Source organism: Oncorhynchus gorbuscha, unplaced genomic scaffold (genome assembly GCF_021184085.1).
Source record: "Oncorhynchus gorbuscha isolate QuinsamMale2020 ecotype Even-year unplaced genomic scaffold, OgorEven_v1.0 Un_scaffold_360, whole genome shotgun sequence".
Lineage (NCBI taxonomy): Eukaryota > Metazoa > Chordata > Actinopteri > Salmoniformes > Salmonidae > Oncorhynchus > Oncorhynchus gorbuscha.
In genome coordinates this window covers 634,889-653,814 of record NW_025745215.1, presented here as the reverse complement: position 1 = coordinate 653,814, position 18,926 = coordinate 634,889, and the positions used below count along the sequence as shown (strand labels likewise).

The 18,926-nt window shown below is 41.9% G+C and overlaps 1 protein-coding gene across 1 annotated transcript; it reads right to left on the bottom strand.

Annotated features, from left to right (window-relative positions):
* Positions 1-941: 941 nt before the first annotated feature.
* On the bottom strand, positions 942-16,361 carry LOC124017991 (nucleoporin SEH1-like). Its single transcript, XM_046333241.1, is given in 11 exon segments — positions 942-1,499; positions 5,085-5,238; positions 9,844-9,998; positions 10,238-10,378; positions 11,076-11,116; positions 13,565-13,582; positions 14,408-14,419; positions 14,858-15,097; positions 15,281-15,427; positions 15,718-15,768; positions 16,117-16,361. Coding segments are annotated over 11 exon segments (1,293 nt in total). The 5' UTR covers positions 16,228-16,361; the 3' UTR covers positions 942-1,276.
* Between the last annotated feature and the right edge of the window lie 2,565 nt (positions 16,362-18,926).

Here is an 18,926-nt window from a genome sequence, read left to right as displayed (position 1 = left end):
TGTTGAGGGCTCTAGAGGGTCAGCCGTGTTCAGGCAGGGTGTTGAGGGCTCTAGAGGGTCAGCCGTGTTCAGGCAGGGTGTTGAGGGCTCTAGAGGGTCAGCCGTGTTCAGGCAGGGTGTTGAGGGCTCTAGAGGGTCAGCCGTGTTCAGGCAGGGTGTTGAGGGCTCTAGAGGGTCAGCCTTGTTCAGGCAGGGTGTTGAGGGCTCTAGAGGGTCAGCCGTGTTCAGGCAGGGTGTTGAGGGCTCTAGAGGGTCAGTCGTGTTCAGGCAGGGTGTTGAGGGCTCTAGAGGGTCAGCCGTGTTCAGGCAGGGTGTTGAGGGCTCTAGAGGGTCAGTCGTGTTCAGGCAGGGTGTTGAGGGCTCTAGAGGGTCAGTCGTGTTCAGGCAGGGTGTTGAGGGCTCTAGAGGGTCAGTCGTGTTCAGGCAGGGTGTTGAGGGCTCTAGAGGGTCAGCCGTGTTCAGGCAGGGTGTTGAGGGCTCTAGAGGGTCAGCCGTGTTCAGGCAGGGTGTTGAGGGCTCTAGAGGGTCAGCCGTGTTCAGGCAGGGTGTTGAGGGCTCTAGAGGGTCAGCTGTGTTCAGGCAGGGTGTTTGAGGGCTCTAGAGGGTCAGCCGTGTTCAGGCAGGGTGTTGAGGGCTCTAGAGGGTCAGCCGTGTTCAGGCAGGGTGTTGAGGGCTCTAGAGGGTCAGCCGTGTTCAGGCAGGGTGTTGAGGGCTCTAGAGGGTCAGCCGTGTTCAGGCAGGGTGTTGAGGGCTCTAGAGGGTCAGTCGTGTTCAGGCAGGGTGTTGAGGGCTCTAGAGGGTCAGTCGTGTTCAGGCAGGGTGTTGAGGGCTCTAGAGGGTCAGTCGTGTTCAGGCAGGGTGTTGAGGGCTCTAGAGGGTCAGCCGTGTTCAGGCAGGGTGTTGAGGGCTCTAGAGGGTCAGTCGTGTTCAGGCAGGGTGTTGAGGGCTCTAGAGGGTCAGCCGTGTTCAGGCAGGGTGTTGAGGGCTCTAGAGGGTCAGCCGTGTTCAGGCAGGGTGTTGAGGGCTCTAGAGGGTCAGCTGTGTTCAGGCAGGGTGTTGAGGGCTCTAGAGGGTCAGCTGTGTTCAGGCAGGGTCAGTGTTGAGAGCTCTAGAGGGTCAGCTGTGTTCAGGCAGGGTGTTGAGGGCTCTAGAGGGTCAGCTGTGTTCAGGCAGGGTGTTGAGGGCTCTAGAGGGTCAGCTGTGTTCAGGCAGGGTCAGTGTTGAGAGCTCTAGAGGGTCAGCTGTGTTCAGGCAGGGTGTTGAGGGCTCTACAGGGTCAGTCGTGTTCAGGCAGGGTGTTGAGGGCTCTAGAGTGTGAGTACAGTCTGTGCAGGGACAGAGGGGATTGGGGGGGCTGGCCATGGATGGCCATGGTGGACTGGGGGAGCTGGCTGTGGGGGCTGAACTGGGCATCAGAGTGCTCTATCAGAGAAGGGGGGGGCAGCAGGTGGCCGTACCTGGACCCTGCCCTGGGGGCATCCAGAGGGGGGAAGAAATACCTGAAACAAGAAACAGGGAACAGACAGGAAACAAGACAACAATGGGATACAAAGAAATAAACAAAAACAGAGAAATGAATTAAAATAGGAAAAGGGGAGACATGAACAGGCTACAGCAGCTATACAGAATAAAGAGGGGAGGTGAACAGGCTACGGCAGCTATACAGAACAGAATAAAGGGGAGACATGAACAGGCTACAGCAGCTATACAGAATAAAGGGGGGAGGTGAACAGGCTACAGCAGCTGTACAGAATAAAGAGGGGAGGTGAACAGGCTACAGCAGCTGTACAGAACAGAATAAAGGGGGGAGGTGAACAGGCTACAGCAGCTGTACAGAACAGAATAAAGGGGAGGTGAACAGGCTACAGCAGCTATACAGAACAGAATAAAGGGGGCTAGGAGAAGGCTGCAGCAGCACTGAATAAAGGGGAAACAGACACAGCTGTAAGAACAGGATACAGAGGGGAGGTGAACAGGCTACAGCAGCTGTACAGAACAGAATAAAGGGGGGAGGTGAACAGGCTACAGCAGATATACAGAATAAAGGGGAGAGGTGAACAGGCTACAGCAGCTGTACAGAACAGAATAAAGGGGAGAGGTGAACAGGCTAAGGCAGCTGTACAGAACAGAATAAAGGGGGAGAACAGGCTACAGCAGCTGTACAGAACAGAATAAAGAGGGGAGGTGAACAGGCTACGGCAGCTGTACAGAACAGAATAAAGGGGGCTAGGAGAACTAACAGAAGACACTGTATTCAGCAGAACACAGACACATTAACACAACAGAAGACACAGTATTCAGCAGAACACAGACACATTAACACAACAGAAGACACAGTATTCAGCAGAACACAGACACATAACACAACAGAAGATAAGGTACTCAGCAGAACTAACAGGAGACTATGTGGTAAGGTACTCAGCAGAACTAACAGGAGACTATGTGGTAAGGTACTCAGCAGAACTAACAGTAGACTATGTGGTAAGGTACTCAGCAGAACTAACAGGAGACTATGTGGTAAGGTACTCAGCAGAACTAACAGGAGACTATGTGGTAAGGTACTCAGCAGAACTAACAGGAGACTATGTGGTAAGGTACTCAGCAGAACTAACAGGAGACTATGTGGTAAGGTACTCAGCAGAACTAACAGGAGACTATGTGGTAAGGTACTCAGCAGAACTAACAGGAGACTATGTGGTAAGGTACTCAGCAGAACTAACAGGAGACTATGTGGTAAGGTACTCAGCAGAACTAACAGGAGACTATGTGGTAAGGTACTCAGCAGAACTAACAGGAGACTATGTGGTAAGGTACTCAGCAGAACTAACAGGAGACTATGTGGTAAGGTACTCAGCAGAACTACAGATCTGTATTGTTATATACTGCTGCTCTTTGTTTTTCTTAAAAAATATATATATTTTCTTAAAACTGCTTTGTTGTTTCAGGGCTTTTAAAATCAGCATTTACCTGCTGTATTCGGGCACATGTGACAAATACAATTGGATGTGTAATAAAGCAACACCTATTAGAAGTATTGCCGAAGCAGTGGCATCCTGGTCCATGCATGGTCACCAGCGTGCTCGCTGCTCAGCGGGCTTTAGGCTAACAGTACACAGGCTGGTGGAGTGTCTTCGGGGCAGGCAGGCTCCGCAGGCGAGGGCTAAAGGGGATCCTCTGGCCGTTCCTGTGTGCATGCAACAAGCAGCATCCCATCACGTCCAATAGACCACACAGGGATGAGTCCTTATTGAAAACGGGACAATAATGCGCAAGCAAACTTTTTCATTTTTTAAAATTAGATTGTCTGAATGAACATGTACAAAACACACAGTCGTCAACGAATCACAATACGATGCATTTTTTTTAATCAAAGATTGGACAGGAGTACAGAAAAAGGTTGTCATTAAAAACAGAGAAACGTAACACCATACAATGTAACAGGTTAGCAGAGGCCTTGCAGAACGGAGTGGATTTTAGGGCAGAATAGTCACCTCTAGTGAGGGATAATTAGGCTTTTCTTATGGACCATTATACAGTACTAGGAGTATAATGTCTGGAAACTGAATGTTGATGTACTGTACTAGGAGAGAGAGTATAATGTCTGGAAACTGGATGTTGATGTACTGTACTAGGAGTATAAACTGAATGTTGATGTACAGTACTAGGAGAGAGAGTATAATGTCTGGAAACTGGATGTTGATGTACTGTACTAGGAGTATAAACTGGATGTTGATGTACTGTACTAGGAGTATAAACTGAATGTTGATGTACTGTACTAGGAGTATAAACTGAATGTTGATGTACTGTACTAGGAGTATAAACTGGATGTTGATGTACTGTACTAGGAGTATAAACTGGATGTTGATGTACTGTACTAGTATAAACTGGATGTTGATGTACTGTACTAGGAGTATAAACTGGATGTTGATGTACTGTACTAGGAGTATAAACTGAATGTTGATGTACTGTACTAGGAGTATAAACTGAATGTTAATGTACTGTACTAGGAGAGAGAGTATAATGTCTGGAAACTGAATGTTGATGTACTGTACTAGGAGTATAAACTGAATGTTGATGTACTGTACTAGGAGAGAGAGTATAATGTCTGGAAACTGAATGTTGATGTACTGTACTAGGAGTATAAACTGAATGTTGATGTACTGTACTAGGAGAGAGAGTATAATGTCTGGAAACTGGATGTTGATGTACAGTACTAGGAGTATAAACTGGATGTTGATGTACTGTACTAGGAGTATAAACTGGATGTTGATGTACTGTACTAGGAGTATAAACTGGATGTTGATGTACTGTACTAGGGTGGAATATTGAATATAAACTCAGCCATGTGTGTTGTTAAAGCACTAGCATGGTTCAACAGCCTTCAGTCATTATTTCATTCAGATTCATTGCAGATTACCAGCAGGTTAATAGAGATTATTATCAGATTATATCCCAGATGCTCCTACAACATGCAAAGATTAGGGATTTGGTAATTGTTTTATATATTGAAAATATATTTTATTATTTATCAATATGCCATCCAAACATTCTACACATGCTATTATAAGATTACATCAAAAGAGTCAATTTATTCAATTTAGCGAGCCTGTATGTTTGGCCCTGGTATGTAAATGTATTGAAATGATTTCCAGGGCATTATGTGAGGACCACAGACATCTGTAACAATTCATCTAACATGTTTAAAAAATTATATTCTTCAAAATAACATTCATGTTCCAATCAACATAAAATGGTGTCAATAAACAATTACCATAAATTATTGTACAATCCAAACATCAGTCTGCTGTTGTACGAACATTTAAAAAACTGTAGCAAATAGCCTTCCCAAACACTCCTTTTATGACGAGCAGACAGACCTGCCACAGGGAGCAGGCCTACGTGCTGGGTCTGGCCTGCTGGGCCTTGCCACAAGCCAAGCTCTTTGCATGAGCGCAACACACAGTGTCAGTTGACCCAGGGAGGGGTCAGCGCTGCAGTGTCAGTCAGGCCCAGAGACAGTAAAGCAGTGAGGCAGGCAGTCAGTCACCAGCTCTGGCCGGCCGACAGCGGGCGCGGCCTCCTACCTTCCTGCAGCAGAGCCGTTCAGTGCATTCTGGGAGGTCTGGACAGTGGACCCCACCATGGTATTCATGGCACCGGGTTGTCCTGACGACCCGTTGACCGGACTTCCGTCTCCCTTCAGGATGCCTGTACACTTCCAGTTGTCCATATAGTTGGCTGGGGACCAGAAGATGGGAACCAATGAAACAGTGTAAATGTGTGGGGGACTTTACACAGTTCACGAGGAGACGGACACTTCTGAAACAGATCCCTGTTTTGTACACTGTCATCCATTCTGTTTTTTGTGCACTACATCATCCATTCTGTTTTTTGTGCACTACGTCATCCATTCTGTTTTTTGTGCACTACGTCATCCATTCTGTTTTTTGTGCACTACGTCATCCATTCTGTTTTTTTGTGCACTACGTCATCCATTCTGTTTTTTGTGCACTACGTCATCCATTCTGTTTTTTTGTGCACTACGTCATCCATTCTGTTTTTGTGCACTCATCCATTCTGTTTTTTGTGCACTACGTCATCCATTCTGTTTTTTTGTGCACTACGTCATCCATTCTGTTTTTTGTACACTACGTCATCCATTCTGTTTTTTTTGCACTACGTCATCCATTCTGTTTTTGTGCACTACGTCATCCATTCTGTTTTTTACGTACATTCTGTTTTTGTGCACTACGTCATCCATTCTGTTTTTTGTGCACTACGTCATCCATTCTGTTTTTGCACGTCATCCATTCTGTTTTTTGTGCACTACGTCATCCATTCTGTTTTTTGTGCACTACGTCATCCATTCTGTTTTTTTGTGCACTACGTCATCCATTCTGTTTTTTTTGTGCACTACGTCATCCATTCTGTTTTTTTTTTTGTGCACTACGTCATCCATTCTGTTTTTGTGCACTACGTCATCCATTCTGTTTTTTGTACACTACGTCATCCATTCTGTTTTTTGTACACTACATCATCCATTCTGTTTTTTGTGCACTACATCATCCATTCTGTTTTTTGTGCACTTCATCCATTCTGTGCACTACGTCATCCATTCTGTTTTTTGTGCACTACATCATCCATTCTGTTTTTTGTGCACTACATCATCCATTCTGTTTTTTGTGCACTACATCATCCATTCTGTTTATTGTGCACTACGTCATCCATTCTGTGCACTACATCATCCATTCTGTTTTTTGTGCACTACGTCATCCATTCTGTTTTTTGTGCACTACATCATCCATTCTGTTTTTGTGCACTACGTCATCCATTCTGTGCACTACATCATCCATTCTGTTTTTTTTGTGCACTACATCATCCATTCTGTTTTTTGTGCACTACATCATCCATTCTGTTTTTTGTGCACTACGTCATCCATTCTGTGCACTACATCATCCATTCTGTTTTTTGTGCACTACGTCATCCATTCTGTTTTTTGTGCACTACATCATCCATTCTGTTTATTGTGCACTACGTCATCCATTCTGTGCACTACATCATCCATTCTGTTTTTTTTGTGCACTACATCATCCATTCTGTTTTTTGTGCACTACATCATCCATTCTGTTTTTTGTGCACTACGTCATCCATTCTGTTTTTTTTGTGCACTACGTCATCCATTCTGTTTTTTTGTGCACTACGTCATCCATTCTGTTTTTTTGTGCACTACGTCATCCATTCTGTTTTTTTGTGCACTACGTCATCCATTTTGTTTTTGTGCACTACATCATCCATTCTGTTTTTGTGCACTACGTCATCCATTCTGTTTCATCCATTCTGTTTTTCATTTCTGTGCACTACATCATCCATTCTGTTTTTTGTGCACTACATCATCCATTCTGTTTTTTGTGCACTACACCATCCATTCTGTTTATTGTGCACTACATCATCCATTCTGTTTTTTGTGCACTACATCATCCATTCTGTTTTGTGCACTATGTCATCCATTCTGTTTTTTTGTACACTACGTCATCCATTCTGTTCACTACGTCATCCATTCTGTTTTTTGTGCACTACGTCATCCATTCTGTTTTGTGCACTACGTCATCCATTCTGTTTTTTCGTGCACTACGTCATCCATTCTGTTTTTTCATGCACTACGTCATCCATTCTGTTTTTTTTTGTGCACTACGTCATCCATTCTGTTTTTTGTGCACTACGTCATCCATTCTGTTTTTTGTGCACTACGTCATCCATTCTGTTTTTTGTACACTACGTCATCCATTCTGTTTTTTGTACACTACATCATCCATTCAGTTTTTTGTGCACTACATCATCCATTCTGTTTTTTTGTGCACTACGTCATCCATTCTGTGCACTACGTCATCCATTCTGTTTTTTGTGCACTACATCATCCATTCTGTTTTTTGTGCACTACATCATCCATTCTGTTTTTTGTGCACTACATCATCCATTCTGTTTATTGTGCACTACGTCATCCATTCTGTGCACTACATCATCCATTCTGTTTTTTGTGCACTACGTCATCCATTCTGTTTTTTGTGCACTACATCATCCATTCTGTTTATTGTGCACTACGTCATCCATTCTGTGCACTACATCATCCATTCTGTTTTTTTTGTGCACTACATCATCCATTCTGTTTTTTGTGCACTACATCATCCATTCTGTTTTTTATGCACTACGTCATCCATTCTGTGCACTACATCATCCATTCTGTTTTTTGTGCACTACGTCATCCATTCTGTTTTTTGTGCACTACATCATCCATTCTGTTTATTGTGCACTACGTCATCCATTCTGTGCACTACATCATCCATTCTGTTTTTTTTGTGCACTAGATCATCCATTCTGTTTTTTGTGCACTACATCATCCATTCTGTTTTTTGTGCACTACGTCATCCATTCTGTTTTTTTTGTGCACTACGTCATCCATTCTGTTTTTTTGTGCACTACGTCATCCATTCTGTTTTTTTGTGCACTACGTCATCCATTCTGTTTTTTTGTGCACTACGTCATCCATTTTGTGTTTTGTGCACTACATCATCCATTCTGTTTTTTTGTGCACTCCGTCATCCATTCTGTGCACTACATCATCCATTCTGTTTTTTGCACTACATCATCCATTCTGTTTTTGTGCACTACATCATCCATTCTGTTTTTTGTGCACTACATCTTCCATTCTGTTTTTTGTGCACTACACCATCCATTCTGTTTATTGTGCACTACATCATCCATTCTGTTTTTTGTGCACTACATCATCCATTCTGTTTTGTGCACTATGTCATCCATTCTGTTTTTTTGTACACGTCATCCATTCTGTGCACTACATCCATTCTGTTTTTTGTCATCCATTCTGTTTTTGTGCTAGTCATCCATTCTGATTTTGTGCACTACTTCATCCATTCTGTTTTTGGACACATCCATTCTGTTTTTTCATAGCACTAGATCATCCATTCTGTTTTTTTTTGTGCACTAGTCATCCATTCTGTTTTTTGCACTACGTCATCCATTTGTTTAGCATACGATCCATTTTGTTTTTTCTTACGTCATCCATTTTGTGCACTACGTCATCCATTTTGTGCACTACGTCTCCATTTGGTGCACTAGATCCATTTTGTCACTTCATCCATTTTGTGCACTACGTCATCCATTTTGTGCATCCATTTTGTGCACTACGTCATCCATTCTGTTGTTTTGTGCACTACATCCATTTTGTGCACTACGTCATCCATTTTGTGCACTAGTCATCCATTCTGTTGTTTTGTGCACTAAGTCATCCATTTTGTGTGATGTTGTTGTGCTTTAAGCTGTGATATGTAACTTTTGGGAGACCTGACCAAATACACATAGAAATAGAAGTTATAGATCTGTTATTTTCTATGCTACCGGTCTTGTGTCTTTTACCTTTGTACACCAGCTTCAAACAGCTAAAAATACAATACGCTTATGGACAATATTTCACAGTGATTTAGATGGTACCATTATTACATTAAAGTTGCTTTTTTGTGTCACAAACAGAAAGTAATCAAACTATTAGAATTTCAGCAACCAGGAAATGGAGCGATTTCTCCACAGTACATCTTTAAGATCCCAGAGTGGATCATTAATAGGATCTCTGTGTTCCAGTCTATACTAGATAGATCACCTTCTCAGAGTGGATCATTAATAGGATCTCTGTGTTTCAGTCTATACTAGATAGATCACCTTCTCAGTCTATACTAGACAGATCACCTTCTCAGTCTATACTAGATAGATCACCTTCTCAGTCTATACTAGATAGATCACCTTCTCAGTCTATACTAGATAGATCACCTTCTCAGTCTATACTAGATAGATCACCTTCTCAGTCTATACTAGATAGATCACCTTCTCAGTCTATACTAGATAGATCACCTTCCCAGAGTGGATCATTAATAGGATCTCTGTGTTCCAGTCTATACTAGATAGATCACCTTTTCAGTCTATACTAGATAGATCACCTTCTCAGTCTATACTAGATAGATATCCTTTTCAGAGTGGGAAACAGCCTTCTCAGTCTATACTAGATAGATCACCTTCTCAGTCTATACTAGATAGATCACCTTCTCAGTCTATACTAGATAGATCACCTTCTCAGTCTATACTAGATAGATCACCTTCTCAGAGATAGATCACAGCCTTTTCAGTCTATACTAGATAGATCAGCTTCTCAGTCTATACTAGATAGATCAGCTTCTCAGTCTATACTAGATAGATCAGCTTCTCAGTCTATACTAGATAGATCAGCTTCTCAGTCTATACTAGATAGATCACATTCTCAGTCTATACTAGACAGATCACCTTTCCAAAGTCGGACACAGCCGTCGTCTCCTGAGGAGGCCAGCAAGGTGCTCGTGATGTTCCAGGAGACTCTCCACACCTGGGAGTTGTGGTTGTCGAACTGGGCCACGATCTGAACCTCAAATTTAGTAGGGCCTGTTGAGCTGCTCTCCTTCCTGTCAGACGAGAGAGAGATGCAGAACAGGTCAGTATAACATATGGACACGGTAACGGCTCTGAATGGCTATGATCTGCAACTTCGACAATACAGCAAGTCTAAAAAATATATATACAGCTAATATCTATCAGAAAACTCAATATGTACATTATACTAAGTCAGAAAAAGTTTGTAAAAGTGTACAAAAAAATATATATAAAAAAATATATATTTAAAAATCGCAATTTATACACTCACCGCAAAGGTACCAACTTAAAGATCCGAACATCTTTGGTTGCTATGGCGAGCACGTGGAAGGACCGCCCCAGGTTCGGGGAGAAGGCTATGTCGTGCACCGCATCAGTCACCGTCATCAATGTCTCGGCTTTCGCATATTTCCTGATCAAAGACAGAGAATTTCCCTCTTAAGGTAGAGGAGTCTCCTACAACATGATAACGTGAACTACAAGACCAGACTCTCTCTGACAACATGATAACGTGAACTAAAAGACCAGACTCTCTGACAACATGATAACGTGAACTAAAAGACCAGACTCTCTGACAACATGATAACGTGAACTAAAAGACCAGACTCTCTGACAACATGATAACGTGAACTACAAGACCAGACTCTCTCTGTCAACATGATAACGTGAACTAAAAGACCAGACTCTCTGACAACATGATAACGTGAACTAAAAGACCAGACTCTCTGACAACATGATAACGTGAACTAAAAGACCAGACTCTCTGACAACATGATAACGTGAACTAAAAGACCAGACTCTCTGACAACATGATAACGTGAACTAAAAGACCAGACTCTCTCTGACAACATGATAACGTGAACTAAAAGACCAGACTCTCTGACAACATGATAACGTGAACTAAAAGACCAGACTCTCTCTGACAACATGATAACGTGAACTAAAAGACCAGGCTTCATGTAACCATCTGCTCCACCTGTATAATTGACCTAGTGTTTTCATTATACTAATAATGTAATAGGACTGACCTAGTGTTTTCATTATACTAATAATGTAATAGGACTGACAACATGAGTGTTTTCATTATACTAAAATGTAATAGGACTGACCTAGTGTTTTCATTATACATGATAATGTAACTAGGACTGACCTAGTGTTTTCATTATAATAATAAAAGACCAGACTGTAATAGGACTGACCTAGTGTTTTCATTCATACATGATAATGTAACTAGGACTTCTCCACATGCTAATAATGTAATAGGGTAACAGGACTGAACTACAAGACCAGTTTTCATTATAATGATAATGTAACTGACCAGAGACACTGATAATGTAATAGACCAGACTCTCTGACAACTAGTGTTTTATTATACTAATAACCAGACTCTCTGTGTAACAGACCAGACCTAGGTTTTCATTATACTAATAATGACTCTAATAGGACTGACCTAGTGTTTTCATTATACTACTCTCTGAATATGATAACGGACCAGACTCTACAACATGTTTTCATTATACCAGAATAATGACAACATGATAGACTGACCAGTGTTTTCAATACTACTAATGTAATAGGACTGACCTAGTGAAACTAAAAGACCAGGACTGACCTAACATGATTTCAAACTCTCTGAATGTAATAACTGACCTACAATACTAATAATGTAATAGGACTGACTAGTGTTTTCATTATACGTACTAATGTAATAGGACTGACCTAGTGTTGACAACATTATACTACTAATGAATAGGACTCCTAGATTAACTAATAATGTAATAGGACTGACCTCTGACAACTAATAATGAAAGGACTCCTACATTATACTAATAACTAAAGGACTGACCTAGTGTTTTCATTATACTACTAATGTAATAGGACTGACCTAGTGTTTTCATTATACTAATAATGTAATAGGACCAGACTCTAGTGTATTCATTATACTAACTAATGTACCAGACTCTAGTGAAACGTATACCAGATAATGATAATAGGACTGACCAGTGTCTAACATGATAACTAATAATGTAATATCTGCTCCACCTGTAATAATTGACCTAGTGTTTTCATTATACTAATAATGTAATAGGACTGACCTAGTGTTTTCATTATACTAATAATGTAGAGGACTGACCTAGTGTTTTCATTATACTAATAATGTAATAGGACTGACCTAGTGTTTTCATTATACTAATAATGTAATAGGACTGACCTAGTGTTTTCATTATACTAATAATGTAATAGGACTGACCTAGTGTTTTCATTATAATAATAATGTAGTAGGACTGACCTAGTGTTTTCATTATACTAATAATGTAATTGGACTGACCTAGTGTTTTCATTATACTAATAATGTAATAGGACTGACCTAGTGTTTTCATTATACTAATAATGTAATAGGACTGACCTAGTGTTTTCATTATACTAATAATGTAATAGGACTGACCTAGTGTTTTCATTATACTAATAATGTAATAGGACTGACCTAGTGTTTTCATTATACTAATAATGTAATAGGACTGACCTAGTGTTTTCATTATACTAATAATGTAATAGGACTGACCTAGTGTTTTCATTATAATAATAATGTAATAGGACTGACCTAGTGTTTTCATTATACTAATAATGTAATAGGACTGACCTAGTGTTTTCATTATAATAATAATGTAATAGGACTGACCTAGTGTTTTCATTATACTACTAATGTAATAGGACTGACCTAGTGTTTTCATTATACTAATAATGTAATAGGACTGACCTAGTGTTTTCATTATACTAATAATGTAATAGGACTGACCTAGTGTTTTCATTATACTAATAATGTAATAGGACTGACCTAGTGTTTTCATTATACTAATAATGTAATAGGACTGACCTAGTGTTTTCATTATACTAATAATGTAATAGGACTGACCTAGTGTTTTCATTATACTAATAATGTAATAGGACTGACCTAGTGTTTTCATTATACTAATAATGTAATAGGACTGACCTAGTGTTTTCATTATACTAATAATGTAATAGGACTGACCTAGTGTTTTCATTATACTAATAATGTAATAGGACTGACCTAGTGTTTTCATTATACTAATAATTTAATAGGACTGACCTAGTGTTTTCATTATACTAATAATGTAATAGGACTGACCTAGTGTTTTCATTATACTAATAATGTAATAGGACTGACCTAGTGTATTCATTATACTAATAATGTAATAGCCAGGTAATAGGACTGACCTAGTGTTTTCATTATACTACTAGATCTGAACCTGTTTTCACCGTACTAATAATGTAATAGGACTGACCTAGTGTTTTCACTTATACTAATAATGGGAATAGGACTGACCTAGAACTAAGGAGACAATGATAAATAGACAGTTATTAAACTAGGTAACATGTTAATAGGCATCTACAATAGCCCATTAGTAATCAACAGCTGCTGATAACCTTCCCACCGTACAGTTATTAAACTGCTAGGGAGGGTTAATAGGCATCAATACAATAGCCCATTAGTATCACAGCTGCAATGATAAATAGACAGTTATTAAACTAGGTAACATGTTAATAGGCATCAATACAATAGCCCATTAGTATCTACAGCTGAAGGTGAGCTCCCCTAGAGTTATTAAACAGGGAACATGTTAGAAACTAGGCATCAAACAACTGGCCCATAGATCTACAGCCCTCCAACTCAACTCCAAAAACTGCCCTTTTGAAACTCTACAGAACACTCAACATCTGAAACTCTACAGCCCTCCAACTCAACTCTAGAAACTCTACAGCCCTCCAACTCAACTCTAGAAACTCTACAGCCCTCCAACTCAACTCTAGAAACTCTACAGCCCTCCAACTCAACTCTAGAAACTCTACAGCCCTCCAACTCAACTCTAGAAACTCTACAGCCCTCCAACTCAACTCTAGAAACTCTACAGCCCTCAAACTCAACTCTAGAAACTCTACAGCCCTCCAACTCAACTCTGGACCTCGAAGCAGCGCCACTGCATTTTATCATTGTTCTAATTTAGACCTGGGACCCCAGGTGGGTGAGTCCCCCTCTAATCAGGGACTGGTTTAGACCGGGGACACCAGGTGGGTGATTCCCCTCTAATCAGGGACTGATTTAGACCTGGGACACCAGGTGGGTGATTCCCCTCTAATCAGGGACTGGTTTGATTCCCCTAATCAGGGACTGGGACCTGGGACACCAGGTGGGTGATTCCCCTCTAATCAGGGACTGGTTTAGACCTGGGACACCAGTTGGGTGATTCCCCTCTAATCAGAGACTGATTTAGACCTGGGACACCAGGTGGGTGATTCCCCTCTAATCAGGGACTGGTTTAGACCTGGGACACCAGGTGGGTGATTCCCCTCTAATCAGGGACTGGTTTAGACCTGGGACACCAGGTGGGTGATTCCCCTCTAATCAGGGACTGGTTTAGACCGGGGACCCCAGCTACGTGCAATTCATTATCAGGTAGAACAGAAAACCAGCAGCCTCTGGACCTCGTAGGGTCAGAGTTGAATACGCAATGCTATAGAGAATGTAACACAGGCGTGTAACAGCGTGTGCACTGTACAATCAGCAACACCAATGAACACTGTAGTTCATTGGACACTGTGTCCAATCAGCAACACTGTAGTTCATTGGACACTGTGTCCAATCAGCAACACTGTAGTTCGTTCATTGGACACTGTGTCCAATCAGCAACACTGTAGTTCATTGGACACTGTGTCCAATCAGCAACATCAATGAACACTGTAGTTCATTGGACACTGTGTCCAATCAGCAACACCAATGAACACTAGGTCATTGGACATTGTAAACAATTGACAAATAAAAGTGATTTAATCTTAAAAATCACTGACTGGTTTCACCTGGAGTGAATTGGGCCTAAATCTATGGACTCAGTGAAGCTGACCTGGAGGGGTTCCAGGAGATACAGGAGCAGCTGAGTTTACAGGAGATCTCGTGCTGCAGGGACCACTGGCTGAGGTTCATCACGTCTGGAGCCTCGTAGACCCTCACCACCCCGTCTGCTGAGCACGTGGTCAGCATCAGACCCATGTGTTTAGGAGCAAACTTCACGTCCGTCACCGATGTCCTGCTGTCCACCAGAGTGGTCCTCTTTATCTAAAGCAGAATGAGAGTTTGTTGCCGATACTGCACACCAAGGCACATGTCTCTTTCACCCAATAAGTTGGGTTAAAGAAATCACCTCACAGCAGTGGCTGGATAATAGCCTGGTACAAGATCGGCAGGAGAATACAAATATATGTGGGACCAGGCTCGTAGCTGAATGTCCAGGAGTCTTACCCAGTGGCTCTGCCCCCTCTGTTTATCATTAGACTCCCCAACTATCTCCTCCCACACAGCGGCTGTTCGGTCAAAGGAGCAGGAGGCCAGCACCTGTCCAAACTCAGGGTGGGCCCATGTCACCCTCCATACTGACCCGCTGTGTGTCTGCAAAGACAAGTCAATAACAAACCTTCATTCTACAGACCATTTCAGAACTGAATAAGCAAAGAAAGTCCTTTCAAAAAGGGAGAGGAGCTAGCTACAATTCAAAGCACACTTTTAAATCTTGGCGTGTAAGAACTAAAACAGACTTTTAAATCTTGGAGTGTAAAGAACTAAAACAGACTTTTAAATCTTGGAGTGTAAAGAACTAAAACAGACTTTTAAATCTTGGAGTGTAAAGAACTAAAACAGACTTTTAAATCTTGGAGTGTAAAGAACTAAAACAGACTTGCCTTCCAGCTGGCAGTGCAGTGCCACTCCCCACTTTCACTCTTGTCCCAAACCTGAAGGATGCAGAACATTGACAATGGTTCACCAAAGCAACCTCTGGTTACAGTCTGGGCATTTTGTTTACATCCTAGCTAGCATAGCAAACTAGCTGCATGGCTTGCAAACTAGCTAAGTTAGCTTAGTTAACGTTAGCTAGCTAACTGTTTTAAAACTGCAAATATTATCAGTGAATTACTTTTCTCTAAAAGTGGGTAATATTAATCAAGTAAACTAGTTAGCTGCAGTTAATTTGATTGCTGAATTAGCTGTTTAGTTCAATATCAATAAGGTAAAGAGTTAGCTAGCAAGCTAGCCTGCTACTAGCTAGTTAGCTTAGCTCACTATTTTTTTATTTTTTTTACCTTGACACTTTGGTCACTTGAACACGTTGCCATTCTCCGGCCGTGAAAATCGTAGGAAACATCGTGGATTAGATCTTTGTGATCTGCTGCAATGCTACGAGCCACAAACATGTTTATTTTAGTAGTTAAGTGATTTCCCCCACTGAGCCTCTCCTTCTCAGAACGGATGCTGCTGTCATGTGGCCTCGGATCCCAGTGTTCACATGGAGACCACAAAGAGGCGTAACATGTGCTAGACACAATCAAGAGAGTGGAGCTACGCTAAAGAAACTTCACTGGTTATGAGTACCAGTCTTTAGTACTAATTGAAAACCATAAAAACCTTGTCAATTTTTTTTTTAAAGAAACGTCCTCTCACTGTCACTGTATTTTCAGCAAACTTAACATGTGTAAATATTTGCATGAACATAACGAGATTCAACAACTGAGACATAAACTGAACAAGTTCCACAGACATGTGACTAAAAGATATGGAATAATTTGTGTCCCTATGGAATCCCTGAAAATCAAAAGTAACAGTCAGTATCTGGTGTGGCCACCAGCTGCATTAAGTACTGCAGTGCATCTCCTCCTCATGGACTGCACCGGACTTGGGAAAACACCCTTTACAATGAAGATCTGTGAAGTTATTTGGAATTTTACGAATTATCTTTGAAAGACAGGGTCCTGAAAAAGGGATGTACCTTTTTTGCTGAGTTAATTTAGTTTTCTTCTGTGCACAGGCTGAGCGAGAGCGCATGCGTATTTAAGGGTGTAGCAAACTTCTTCGGTGGGGTTTATCGGCTGTTGGCATCCAATGTTAAGGTGCATTACCGCCACCTATTGTACTGGAGTGTATGACAGAGATGGGAAGACACTAAATCCTACCTGCCAGCCCCGTTGCTCTTTAAAACAAATAAACAACTATTTGAGACTATATCTAATGATGTTCAACTCAATATACTCTTTAAACTAATTTCCTGTACCCCTCTCCACCCTTCTCCCTCATAATTGATCTCATCCTCTCTCTTTCCTCCAATAATGTCCACTCTGTATCAATACATGCTCCACTGTCTCTGTTTCCTGGCATTACTCACATCTTCCTGTTGGATGTTTTAATTTCACATATAAGGTCGTATTCACCTGGCTGTGTCCCAGCCTTAATCTTGTAAATATAGCCTCCTCTTCTATCCCTACCTGCCTTTCTCCCTCCACAACTTTCCTCTGTACTTGAAATAAATTCCTGCCCTTAGTATCTCTATTCCACTGCTCCTGCCATCTCTGCACCATCACTGTCCATATCAGGCTTTTAACCTCTGCTTTTCTCATTGAAACTACCACATCAACATCCCCCACTACTTAGTGGCTTGTTTAGCCATTCCATCAACACCCCCACTACTTAGTGGCTGTTTAGCCATTCCATCAACACCCCCACTACTTAGTGCTTGTTTAGCCATTACATCAACATCCCCCACTACTTAGTGGCTGTTTAGCCATTCCATCAACACCCCCACTACTTAGTGCTTGTTTAGCCATTCCATCAACATCCCCACTACTTAGTGCTTGTTTAGCCATTACATCAACACCCCCACTACTTAGTGCTTGTTTAGCCAGTACATCAACACCCCCACTACTTAGTGCTTGTTTAGCCATTACATCAACACCCCCACTAATCAGAGCAAATAACTACTCTTTCTGGTATACCTTCCTCCACCCACTGCAAGGCCAACAGTATGGCCATCATCTCCTCCGTATATACAGCCAGATCTGTACTACGTTTCCTGACTTTCACCCCATATTCCTGTTCTACAAACGCTGACCCACAACTTCCTGTCCTTGGATCTCCTTGAACCATCTGTGTAAATGGCCACAACATCCTGATACACAGTATCCAGATGTCTCTTAAACCAATCAGATGGATCAACACCCTCCCTTTCTTTCTGTAGTCTCTCCACCACTTCTAGATCTACTATTGGACGTGGGAGGAGCCAGGGTGGATTTACAGGAATCGCTACCGTTGGGCTAAACTCCCTTCCATACAGTCCCATCTCCTTCGCCTGGGTATTACCCACCCACCCAAAGCTTGTGTTCTGTCTTCGCTCCTGTTCCCAGCATGCCTGTAAAATCCCTTTTGCAAGATGAGATACCCCATGTCCCTGTAATCTGACCCAATAATTCATTGCCAGCTGCTGTCTCCTAATCTGCAATGGCATTTCCCCCCCATCTCCACCTGTACAGACACTAGGGATGTACGAAACACCCCACTACATATTATTCCTCTCTTCCATAAGGCCCCGTCATCTGCAAATAACGACCCCCAATATCCGTCTGTACCTGAGAGTAAACATCATTGATCGTGACTGAGAACAACAGAGGACTAATCACGCTGCCCTGTGGTGTACCATTATCCACAAGGTAGCTGCCGGAGAGACTTCCCCAGCCTCACTTGGAGAGACCTTCCAAACAGGAAATCCTTTATCCAGTTGTATGTTCTTCCTCCTACCCCCGTAATATCAAGCTTGATTTACAAACCCTGCTTCCACATCATACGCCTTCTCCACATAAAAAAAATACAGCTGCAAGTCAGTCCTGACCTCTGTTCACAGAGCACTGAGTTCCTCCCATTCCTGAATCCACTCTGCTGTGGCTACTAACCCACTGCAGGAAGTAAGCACTGGGTCCATAGTTCCCCTCCCAAGCCACTTCCTGAAAGTCACACCATAGTTCTCCCCTTCCTGAAGCCACTCTGATGTGGCGATACTAACCCACTGCTCTCCAGGAAGTAAGCACTGGGTCCATAGTTCCCCTCCCCTTCCTGAATCCACTGAAGA